We start from the raw sequence: 12,742 nt of genomic DNA on the forward strand, positions 1-12,742 counted from the left end.
GGTGAGCCCCTGACAAGAGCTAAACGAACGACCACTCACCGCTGTCGTATTGACATCGTGCACCTGGGGCCAGCCCCCAAGTGACCCACTCCACAAGCAGGGCACTGGGGGCTGACCCAGGTGAGCCCCCCCTGGAATGACGTCAAAGCTATTCGAACGCACCGGGGGCAGACCGGGATCGACCCAGGGAAGCTAAACGAACGCACCCATTATTGAGGTGACCTCCAAAGGTTGTTCAACAAGGCCCGATAAGCTTCCGTACACTGAAGGTCGACGGCTCCACAATTTGCTGCCCAGGACGATGCACCCATATCCTTAAATAGTACTCAGTAAATTCCTCTTCCCTGGCTTTTATATTGGCTACGAAACTTCATAATGCGATTGCAAAAACGGGGGGTTAATCGCTCGTTTATTTTACTTGTTCAAGACATGCCCACCTGAAATGACCTATGACATTTTAAAGTGGGGCTAAAGAATGCTCTGAAGTATACAGTCTGTGCGCACCGTGCTCGATAATGAAGCATAGCGCTCGATTTCATTTGCAGCGAGAGCTGGCCTCGGACCCCTTCGAGATTTCGCGTGAAAATGCGAGCGTTCCGACACTGCTCCTTCAAACCGATGGGAAGTACATTTCCGTCGGAGTTAGACCAACATGGTGGGGTAAGTAGCCTTCTCGACAATCTAACGAAGATTTAGAACCCAATTTTTACCGAATTTAACCCCTCTAAGACATTTATATTTTCAACTGAAGTGTACTTAAGTTTTCACACTTTTCGAAGAATAGCCTCACATTTTTGGTGAACTTGACTGTTTCGAGCATAATGGAGACAAATGAGGTCGATATTATGGTAGACGAAGGGTTTCCGGTCCTGTTGATGGTACATTCACTTCTGCACGTTCAACCGTTGTCGTGTTTTCGGCCTCGTAATTTCACGAGAAATCACAAATTTCTCCGTTGTTGCGGCACTTATTGTTGCGTGACGTCACAGTAAACACGATTTTCTGGGGCTGCTGTTTAGTTGTTTTGTCTTTCGTCGTCGTCGTCGTGGCATGTATTTATAAAACATTTTTTAAATATCAGAAAGTAGTACTAGTAGGGACCTGGTTTAACTTTAAACATTGTTATAATTATACCATGGAGGAAGAAATAGACCCTCCATGCTCGTACTACACAGTGAGTCAGTGACAGTTCTAGGCTATTTTGGACATGATATTTACAATACACAAGTTTTTGTCTTCAACTTGCACTTTGTTTTATTGCATTTATATATTTGTTTCTTTAGTCATGTTAGTTGTCATCTTATTATACAAAGTTAAATTTTGAATAACCGGATGTGTTTATACCGCAAACCTTATATTAGCGTGCTACGGAGTACAGTGCCCCCAGTTTAGGTCCATATACAATGAGAATTAGCCTGGTTATTTCTGTCAACCTTTTTTTAAATAACTATATGATGGGATCTAAACAATGTAAAATTAAAATCTTATGATACTTTTTTTCCCTCCAAACCTCAGGCCTACCCTTGATGACCTACCGTTGTTTCTAGCTTTTGGATAATTCCGTCACAAAGTACTTGTCGGAGAACGTGAAGTTGAACATTGACTGGTTTCTTCCTGATGTTGTAACCCAGCCAGATTTCTACGGGGTGTTGTAATTATGACTGTTCGGGAATGCCGTGCTCAGAGATGTAGTTGGTATCGCTAGGCTTGGATGGGTCAAATAACAGTCTTCCGAGATGAAAGGTGTCAGGACACTTCGTACCTTTGCCTCTTCGCACCCTAGATGCTTCGTACCTTTGCAAGGTACGAAGTGACTATGGGACTCTTCGTACCTTGGACACTTCGTACCTTTGACACTTCGTACCTTCTTACAAGATACTTTAGTACCTCGTACTAAATGAAATGTTTTGCTGTGGTTTTTTTTCTCAAGCTAACAGACCCCGAATTGAGTTGAAACTTTTGCATGCTTTTGAATTTATATTTCTGAATATTTTTTTAACTTAAAGTTTAAAGTCTTAAGCCTGGTTCATACTTACTGCGAATGTGAATTCGATATGGATTTTACTTGAATTTTACATCACAACTCTGTTTTCGTTGCGATATTTGCACAGTGCAATATTCGCACAATTCAACCTCTGCAAGTTATTTGTGAACTTTTGATATCAACATTGGTATCGCATTCACATTCGCAGGAAGTGTGAACCTTCATTTCAGATCAGAGACAGAAAATATAGTTCAAATGTGAACTTAACGATCAGTAAGCTTTTCAACGAAAAGATCTTTGCCAATAGTATTGTACAATAACTTTAAGATAAAGAGTAAGCATTGTTCAATCATTGCTTTACAGGGTTCCCATCAAGATAAATTACATTATTTTAATCAATATCATTGGCAGACAAAAATAGTACTTAATGTTGTATTGCAAGTTGCTTGTGATATTTATAGATAATAGGGAAAATAAGAAACTAGTTGAATTAGAAAGTATAATTTCCACTTTATATGTTTACAGATCTCCTAATACCTGGGTGTTCCTGTAACAACTTTTTTGTAATTTTTCTCTGAGCTGACCTAGCATTAAACAATTATTTAAATAATTAAGACTCTGTAAAGGAAAATGTGGATAATTGCATGAGACATTCCTGCAGCTGAAAGAATCAAATAAATAAATTAATAAATGAAATAAGAAAAGAATGTTGCAGTGTTTAATAAAAAATATGTTGTTAACAATTGACCAATCCTCACAGAATAAAAGCATGAAAATGGGCAAGTAATGGTGGACCCTTGAAATGCAATAGTGTTTCTTTCATCAAGGTATAAACCACGGCGAATATCTACTACTATTTTCGGTGGAATGGCATATTAAAAAGCTTCAAAAAATAATTTTAATGGATTTAGCCATTGTACGGCAGACCTTCTTTAAACGAATCCCTTTTAGACAAATGCACAATCCTTTGAAAAGCCTGGTACCTCAATGTTTACCCAACACCGCATTAATCAGTGCAACGTTTGAAGTAGGGAACCAGACATGACTGAAGTGTACGGAAACGCTAGGCAAATGACTAGCGTTTCCTTACACAGCAGCTGATTGGTTACACTAGTTACATAGGTCATTGAGCATGGTCCATGTTTTGACCAATCACGTGTGGGCTCTCATTTTACAAGCGAGACATGGCGGATTTCTCGATTCTGAACGGTCACGCTGACGAAGACGGATTCTTTTGGTGAAATTGACTGTTTCGAGCTACCTTGGAAATAACGAATACAGCGAAAGACTACATCAATAGTTTACCTAACAGTCCATCTATAAAAATTTTCTGCACAATTTGGTTAAATATTAAAAAGATGACGTTTTTGAAGACCATTATTTCTGCACAAAGAGGGTAATGTTTTTTGTCTCATATTTCTTATTTTTTGATACATAAAATTATGAAATAATTTTTGTAGGTACAATAAAACATTATTACTCCGTTTTATGAAAGTTTTTGTCTGTTAGAGTTTTTAATACTCCCGAATTGGATTTTTTAAAATGCGTCCTCCGAGCTCATTATATATTCATAGCCGCGACGGTCATGAATATCTAACAAATGAAATGAAGGGGTTTTCTGACCCTTGCGCACTGACTGTATAAAGTTATTACATTTTTCTAGTAGATGGAGTCCATAGGACACAAGAACAAAATATAACGAGTCTCTTCTTAACGTTCAAACATGGTAAACATGTTTTTTCTCCGAAACACTCCAAGCCAAAATTCTGAAGAACGCAAGGTCATACAAACCAACGCGGCAAATGAATCATGACGTCATCGGCGCTATTTGATATGGAATAGTGCGCCCTCAATTGGTCACAGCTGGAGAACTGTGCACAAACCATATGGGAAGTATAGCCATTGACGTCAAGGGGTCAATGCATATCATTATCATACGTAACCCATATCCGCCGACCTACGTCAAAATCCGTATCCGGAAACAAATCGCTATACAAACGCCGGGACAAACGGATTTTCCCGTAGAAGATTTGTTTGGTTTTTTTTTCTTCATAGTTTAACCCCTTTGGCCGTCTAAAGACCAGAAATGTATCCCACAATCTTTTGCTGCAATACATACTTTAGTCACACAGGTTTCGCTGAGTTTCATGACGATTTTGATCAACGTTTTGGCTGAAAAATTACGGCGGCATCAGCTACGGCTAAAGCTAGATTTCCACGTCATTACGCGTTGAGGTATAGGACGTCCTTAGCAACACCCTCAGCTACAGCCGTAGCCGTAGGTGTAGCAAATTGGTCACGGCTTTAGCTTGTTGGTGGTGGAGTGAACTGACTGAAATAGATTTTACATATCTTCAAGGTTTCTTCTGCTTATCTTTTTATTGAATCCCGAGCTGAGAGGACGAGGCTCCTTCTGTTTCCTGTTTCAGTATGTTTTCCGCTTCCGATTCACCAGCAGGTTATCTTTGTAGATCAACGGGGAGATTAACAAAGTTTGAATCGTTTGAACCATTACCTCAAACATATAAAATAACGGTTTGGCAAGTTCTTGCTCATTTCACTTCGAACATCTGTACGCAGAGGATCAACGTCAAGAACTCGTGTAGGTTTGTTGTTGAATTGTTAGCTAAGCACAATGGGGTTGTTGATCCGTTCACTCTTGATCGTTATGATCATGAAGTCTATAGCTGCACGACAAAGTGCATCTTCCAGCAGTCAGGCAACGGGTTCTTGTGACCAAGAAGTAGAAAAACTGAAGACTATGCTAATAGATTACCTAGAACTGGTTAACGCTGAAGTAAGGTACACACAACAACAAATAGAAAAGCTGAAAGATTCAATGACTGAAACTCAAGAAGCTGTTTCAACTGAACTGGAAGCCACTAGAGGTAAAGTAGACGAGTTACAGGTGGCCACTTCTGATAATCGAGAAAAGATAACATCTGAGCTGGAAGAAACAAGAAGCAAGATGGAAGAGTTAGAGGTCTCAGTGTCTGCCTTGGTGAAGCTCATTACTAATGGTAAGTTCTGTCGCAACTTCCTAATTGTAGAATATTTCTGTGACGTCACTCTAATGTTGAAAGTGTAGATTACTTTTACGAATCTACACTTCGCTCCGAATCTACACTAAAGTGTAGACTCGAACACAATCTACAGTTGAGTGTATCTGTCAACGCCTCAAAGTTGAATTGCAGACACTGGCACCCAGTTAAGCCTGTGGGTTTGAGAAATACAGCTGGTTTGTCCATCAGTGCCTGAATTGGAGATTGCTGCACCTATACATTTGTTTGATGATACAAAAGTGTTTAAAATAATGTTCTCCCAATAATTACTGTCGATGTCTCCTTAGGATGCTTATAGTATCCGTAGAAAGTTAGAAAATACATAATGAAAGTAATGTTTCCACATTCTGAACTCAATTACGATATGCAAGACCCATAATGACTGCAATCACCAAGCACCGAGTCTATGCGCGCAAAATATAGGTACGCGGGTACTTCCACCACTGTGTTTACTACGGAAGCCCATTAGTGCCACGTTGCGTTCCTCTTAAACGTTGTAGTGTTTCTCTTTCACGTGGTAGTGTTTATCTTTCACCTGCATGGTTACCGCCACTTATTAACTGGCGGCCGCCACTAAATTAAAAGGCGGCTGCCACTTAATAACCGGCGGCCGCCACTTAATAACCGGCGGCCGCCAGTTAATTAAGTGGCAGCCGCCGGTTATTAAGTACTTGTGAATGGGAAACACTACCACGTGAAAGAGAAACACTACAACAATAAAGAGAAACGCAACGTGGCACTTATGGGCTTCCGTGGGTTACAGCTCCTCAGCAAGTAATTATTGGAGCTTTCTATTATGATTAGTTTTGTGCAAATCTGTGAGGACATTGACTTCATTTTATAAAGGAATAAACAATTGAACAAACCCGAATTACTCGGTATATTTTGAATTTTGTTTGTAGATACCTCCGAACCTGACGATTCTGATGCAACTGATGAATTTGCGACCACGACGGAAGGAGGTAAGCGTATAGGATTGGGTTAAGTTACATCATTAACGGATTGGTTAGTATGACCATGGTATGACAAGATTATTGTGACGTCATTGGGTCTCGAGTTATTGTAATTCAAAGCTTATTATTATAATAACCACCAGATCTTCATTTAAATGTGTAAAACACTCAATCTGTATAGTATCATATCTTAAAAAAATACCCAACCGATTTCAAAACTTGTTTGTAACCGAGACCCCATGTTGACCTTTACTTCAGAGTCAACCGGAAATGGGATCATATCTCAAGAACTGCACAATCGATTTTCAATTTCTTTGAGCATTGAATATCGAACTTAGGTTCGCCTAACCCCAGGTTGACCTTTACTTACGGGTAAACCGGAAGTGGGACCATTATTTCGAGAAACGACACAATCGAATTTCAATTTATTTTGAGTTCTTGACCCTTTGGGCGTTGAAAGTTGACTTGGTTACCGTAACTCCTCATTGACATTTACTTCCGGGTCAACCAGGAGAGAAACATTAGTTATCTCATAAACTACATGTACAATTTTTTTCAGTTTTGAGCCCCTTGATCATTGATGATTAGCCTTTGGAAACTATGACCCTAAATTGACCTTTACTTCCGGGTTAACCGGAAGTCAAACCAACATTGCAAGCACTATACACCCAAATAGTTCAATTTCCTTTCAGTTTTAAAACCCATAAGTATTGAAGCTTGAACTCGGGTGTTACCATGGCTCCGTGTTGATCTTATTTCTGGTCAAACGAAAGTTTGACCTAAATATCTCATGAAGCACATACGCCATTATCAGTTTCTTTTTAGTTCCAGAACCTTTGAGCAATGATGGTTGAACTCTGGTTACCGTCACCCCATGTTGACCTTTGATGAGGATCAACCGGAAGTAGTTTTTTTTAGACCCGATGATCATTGAATATTGAAATTGGGTTTACCATGTCCCCTGTTTGAACTTTATTTATGGGTCGACAAAAAGTTGGACCAGATCTCAAGAACTTCACAGCAAATTTTCTTTTTCTTTTCAGTTATTAACCCGTTTCCAGTGTCAGGTTTAAAATGAGTTTTGAAGTCAGTATTATAATGGAGTTTGGGTTCAGGTTTCTAAGCCCGCGAAAAGGGCCTGTTACAGATGAGGGCTATTCTATCTCAATGGCAGGCTCAATTTAAAGCTCTGGAGCGTCCAATCAAAGCAATACAGCAGTAATTTTAGCAGTTATGTAATGTAGGGTTTATGTTTTGTTTTCTCCCTACCTCAACAGATGTGTTCCCACGGGATTGTTCTGATATTCTTGCGATTGGTGCGTCGGTGAGCGGTGTGTACATGGTACGACCTCTACGCTCCAGTCAGGCTTTCCAGGTGTATTGTGATATGGAAACAGACGGCGGTGGATGGACGGTAAGATAACACGCTGTAGTAAATGAATGACGTCACAAATTCAATACAAATTTACAACTTCTAAATATATTGTGTGAACTTTTAGGTGTTCCAGCGGCGCCAGGACGGCAGTGTAGATTTCTCTTTGGACTATGCCAGCTACAGCCGTGGCTTTGGGAATGTAGATGGAGAGTTTTGGCTCGGTAATGACAACTTGCACCTTCTGACCGCTCAGGGCGAGTACCAACTACGCGTGGATCTTCAAGGTTTCGATCAGGTTACCGGGTATGCCAAGTATGACTCCTTCACCGTCGCTGATGCGAGTGAGAACTACATGCTGCGAGTGGAGGGTTACACAGGAAATGCATGTAAGACGAATTCACTTTGTTTAGGCAGGATATAGATTCAATTATCAGCAACCCCTTTATATTGAGTTTTCGGTCTTTACGGCGGATGGTTCTGCCAAGGAAAATTGGTACATTTGGCGTTATCTGCGCATGCATCGGCTTTGGGGACTAGTGCCCCTCAATTTGTACGAAAGAACTGCGGATGAATCTGCGTTTTGCTGAAAACGACAACGTTAGGCTGAAAACTAATCACCGTCACCAGAACCATCCGTCGTCGGAAACGAAAACTCTCAAATGCCAACAAAGGAGGGGCAACTTACAAAATGCTTTAAATAAAGCATTTCATAATGCCGCCACATAGGTACACAAAATCTCGTTCTTATCGTAAATGTACACAATAACTTATCGTTCATCATGTTCGTTTGGGACTTATCGCGTAAGCACATGACAAGTTTGGATTTATCTTTTCTGAACACATTAAGTTATCATGTATTTATTATCCACGCTATTTGTTTAGACTTATCACGGAGGGTACACGATCAGTTTGAAACTTATCGTGTACGTTCATGAAGTTATTATGTACGTTCACTATTAATGTTGGACTCATCGTGTACGTACACGGTGAAGAGTGATTGGTGTACTCATGTGGCGGCAGACTCTTCTTTCAAATAGGCCCTGCAACTGAAGCTGTGTCGGATTGTGAGAATTATCTCACGTCTCTCACATACAATACCCTCTCAGTTAGTGCATTGTGGTTACCTTGGCAACATAAGAGCCAAATTCAATATTACTCCTTCCCATCCTATATCACGTACTTGTACTCATACAACTATGACCTCATGTTTTTATCCTTCAGCCAACGGGTTAAAATCCCACAACTACATGGGCTTCACGACCAAAGACAAAGACAACGACGTCAATGCCTTAGGCAACTGCGCACATGAGTATCCAGGGGGCTGGTGGTTCAGGTTCTGTCTCGCATCTAACTTGAACGGGCTTTATTTCCATCATGCCGATCTCAGTAGTCGGGGAGTTACATGGAATGCCTTTGCAAATTATCGCTCACTCAAATTTTCTGAGATGAAAATTAGAAGCCGAGTTTAGGCTAGCTCCTAGTGTGGTGAATAACTCATAACAGGTTACGGCATTCTGGGAAAATCTCCAAATTGAAAAGTTAAAGCCCCTTTTTTAAGGTAATATGCTTATGTAAAAGAAATCCTCCTTTTTATACGACAATCAACATGGTAAAATTAGGATTGTATACAGCTCGTAAAATCAAGTAATGAAAAGTGAATGATCACAATTAATGCACAATGTTACGATATCAGTGTTTGGCCTGCTTTGTCCTCAAGTTAAATTAATTTTGTTATGCTAATTATATCTGAGCTAATTGAAGTTCACTTTTTTATTTTTCAAAAGGTTTGTTGACTACTTATAGTCTTTTACACAAATTATCTAGCTATAAACTGTAAAACATTTTCCAATAAACCAATTGAATCTGAACAAGACTTCAGGTCTAACGCTATTCACGGGTATCTGAAGGCACACAAGTTTGTGGAACAACGGTATCTTTTTCTTTCATTTTTTTTCTTTTTCTCGCAACTTTGATGACCAAATTGAGCGCAAAGTTTCACAGGTTTGTTATGTTTATGTACAGGGATACACCAAGTGTGGTTTTTGATCGTTATACCAAACGTGTCCAGTGACTTGAAGTCAGCTAGTTATTTAAATCTCACTATTAAATCTTGAGAAAGTACTGTTAGCTCTGCCTTTTCGGGCATTTGAAAGATTGGTTGTGTTCTTGAAACTATAGAGGAAAACAGAAATAAAGCTGAAATGAACGGACCGCACGAGAATGAGTTAAGCTTTGACTTATTTCCGTTATCTCTGATAACAAAAATCATTGCCCAAAATCCTATCACCTTGACCTTTTTTAAGGTGAGAAAATAGTTTCTTCACACCTACTGAAATATTTCTCAAACAAGTAAATTTTGTCCCTTTTCTTGTTCTGGTTCTGAGTGTTTGAAACAAGTCAAAGTTTGCATCAGTTAAGTCAATGCTATAAACATTATAGTATGTTATACGTACTTCTCTAGGAGAACCTCTCAATATTTCATATTATGGTTTTAATGATGCATTTGTTACTAAGTATCATAGTTCAAATAAATATGTTGTTATTGATGAAAATGGGAGTCCCTGAGCAGCTTTTGATGGGTGCGTTCGATTAGCTTCCCTGGGTCTACCCCGCGGTGCTCACTCGGGTGACCCCTGCCCCTGACAAGAGCTAAACGAACGATCTACCACCGTTCTCATAGTGACGTCATGCACCTGCCCCAAGTGACCCACGCCACAAGCAGTGCACTGGGGGCTGACCAGAGTGAGCCCATGGTATGACGTCAAAGCTAATCCAACCCACCGAGGCAGACCGGGTCGGCCCAGGGAAGCTAAACGAACGCACCCAACGTGTATTACGCCTATGTACAAGATTTAGACACGCTTCCACAGCACAGAGCAAGTTCGAGTGGGCACATTTTAGTCGACCCGTGGTTGACTACTGTTCCCCTCTGCGCTCTACACACGTTCGAGTGGAACATGCTGTTGGGAGCAGTGAAGAAACTATGGGCTCGAGGCCGGTTCCAAATGGTCAACCAACCTGGGCTCGAGTGCAAATGGTCAACCTTTAGTTTATATTGTGCACGCTCGAACTTGCTCCTATGTCTTTGAGCCAAGAACTTGACCGTTATTCCCCCTCCCCAGTGCGCAACCGACAAGTGAGCAGCACAACCCAATGGGCAGTCTAGTCTGGCACCCCGTGTTCGCCCATGCGTTTTTAGGAACAAAAGGGCTCCTAATCGCAAATTGTCGTAACTCTCCCAATATAGTAATTTCTTTTCCAAGCGCGAAATTTGGGCCGAGATTTGCATACATTGCTCCCATTGGCTTGCGGCGTCTGTATTATAATATCTCCACAGCACCATATCACACAATTTCTCGCAAGGCAAGTGTTCCCCTATTAAAACTATTTGTTTCAGTCTGCATTCCTTGCTCTTTGGTCTCAGCTATAATGCTGACCCTGCAAAATGACTTACAGACTGCTGGTACACGTATCATATGCAGGTGAAAGCTGGTCTTGCTCTGGTTAGGTTTCTATATATCAGGGATATAATCAAAATAAATTAAAATCAGTGATTCAGTTTGCTGAAAACCAGATGAGAAAAAATTGTTCCTCGACAGTGTTGTGGGCCCAATTTCATCATGGCTCTTCTGGATCTGCTCACCGCCAAATTATGCGCTTAGGAGCATCATTCTCCACTTACGTGCTAGCGCTGAATTTTTGCGCTGGCTTTATAAGCGTAGAATGCCTAGTAACGTAGAGTAGGCATGCGCATCAGCTAACATTCCCCCGTTAAAGACCCTGGACATTATTGGTAATTGTCAAAGACCAATCTTCTCACTTGGGTATCTCAACATATGCATGAAATAATAATAATAAATAATAATAATTACAACATTTATAGAGCGCTAAATAATAAACCTGTGGAAACTTGAGCTCAATGGACCCTTCCCATGAAATATGCTAATTACATTCACGCATGCGTACACACCCTGTTGGTTGGCAAACGCCACAGAGTTGTGCACTAAGCAGACGCACAATCGCGTCTGCGTCACGCAACCATTAGCCGTGTACAAAACAGCGCGATGTTCCCTCATTTTGCCAACCAAAACGTTAGTGCGCACGCGCTATGTGCAATTTACATATTTCATGGGAAGGGTCAGTATAATGGAGATCAATGGGAAGGGTCTATTGGTCGTCGAAGTTGCGAGACAATAATGAAAGAAAAGAAAACTACTTGTCACACGAAGTTGCGTGCTTTAAGAGTCTTGATTTCGAGACCTCAAATTCTAAATCTGAGGTCTCGAAATCAAATTCGCAGAAAACTACTTCTTTTCTCGAAAGCTACGTCACTTCAGAGGGAGCCGTTTCTCACAATGTTTTATACTATCAACCTCTCCCCATTACTCGTTACCAAGTAAGGTTTTATGCTAATAATTAATTTGGGTAATTACTGTCCACTGCCTTTAAAGTCATTATACACTTTCGGTACAGAAACAAAATAAAAGTTCACAGATTTACAAATAATTTACAGGGTTTACAGAAGGTAATGGTGAAAGACTTATCTTGAAATATTATTCCATGAAATGCTTTACTTTTTGAGAAAACATTAAAACAATATCAATTCTCGATAGCGAGAAATACGGATTTATTTTAAACACATGTCATGACACGGCGAAACGTGCGGAAACAAGGATGGGTTTTCCCGTTATTTTCTCCCTGCTCCGATGACCGATTGAGGCTAAATTTGCACAGGTTTGTTAATTATATATAAGTTGTGGTACACAAAGTGTGGGCCTTGGACAATATTGTAAAGTTTGGAACCTCCCTAATATCTCCCGTCTTAATCGTGAACGGTCTAGGGCGCCAAACATCATTTACAGGAGCAGTCAGTATTGCATTTCTTGTTAGTGCATAATGCGCACGTAACTTTAATTAAACAAATTTAATTAAAATTGACTGGCTCCTTTGGTACTTTGAAAATGTGTATACTTTATTTAAGAGGGTTACCTGTTTACAAAAATTTGTTGTGACAATGATATAAATTCTACTATCAGGGCCTGTTCACACATACACTAGTGAAAATAGGGCAAAAACGGTAATTTCTAATTTATGCAAATTATTCATATTTCCCGTACTTTTTTTTTTATACGTTTTTTATACTTTGTTTTGGAGGGCTTCAAGAGACTTTTGCAACAAAATTTTTTGGTAAAATCGTAAACAGTTTATCTATTATCAGGTCGTATGCATGTGGGGGAAAAAAGAGGCAAAAACGGCAATTTTTTTCAATTAATGCAAATTAAGCATATTTCCCCTGCTTACTTTTTACGTTTTTGACATGTTGTTTTGGAGGGTTTGAAAAGACTGTTGCAAAAAAAACCACATCTAT

General features: G+C 40.0%; 1 protein-coding gene across 1 annotated transcript; it reads left to right on the forward strand.

The window, feature by feature from the left end:
• Positions 1-4,537: 4,537 nt before the first annotated feature.
• LOC139942995 (fibrinogen-like protein A) lies at positions 4,538-9,926 on the forward strand. Its single transcript, XM_071939810.1, has 5 exons — positions 4,538-5,004; positions 5,949-6,008; positions 7,277-7,413; positions 7,499-7,760; positions 8,596-9,926. Exons 1-5 carry the CDS (start codon positions 4,620-4,622, stop codon positions 8,841-8,843), a joined length of 1,092 nt encoding a protein of 363 aa, XP_071795911.1. The 5' UTR covers positions 4,538-4,619; the 3' UTR covers positions 8,844-9,926.
• The last annotated feature ends 2,816 nt before the right edge of the window (positions 9,927-12,742 follow it).

This window comes from Asterias amurensis, chromosome 10, assembly GCF_032118995.1.
Source record: "Asterias amurensis chromosome 10, ASM3211899v1".
In the NCBI taxonomy this organism is placed as follows: Eukaryota; Metazoa; Echinodermata; class Asteroidea; order Forcipulatida; family Asteriidae; genus Asterias; species Asterias amurensis.

Coding starts and splice junctions, on each gene's coding strand:
- LOC139942995 (XM_071939810.1), top strand. CDS start 4,620: ATGGGGTTGTTGATCCGTTCACTCTTGATCGTTATGATCATGAAGTCT. Junction 5,005..5,948: donor GGTGAAGCTCATTACTAATG/GTAAGTTCTGTC, acceptor TTTTGTTTGTAG/ATACCTCCGAACCTGACGAT. Junction 7,414..7,498: donor CAGACGGCGGTGGATGGACG/GTAAGATAACAC, acceptor GTGAACTTTTAG/GTGTTCCAGCGGCGCCAGGA.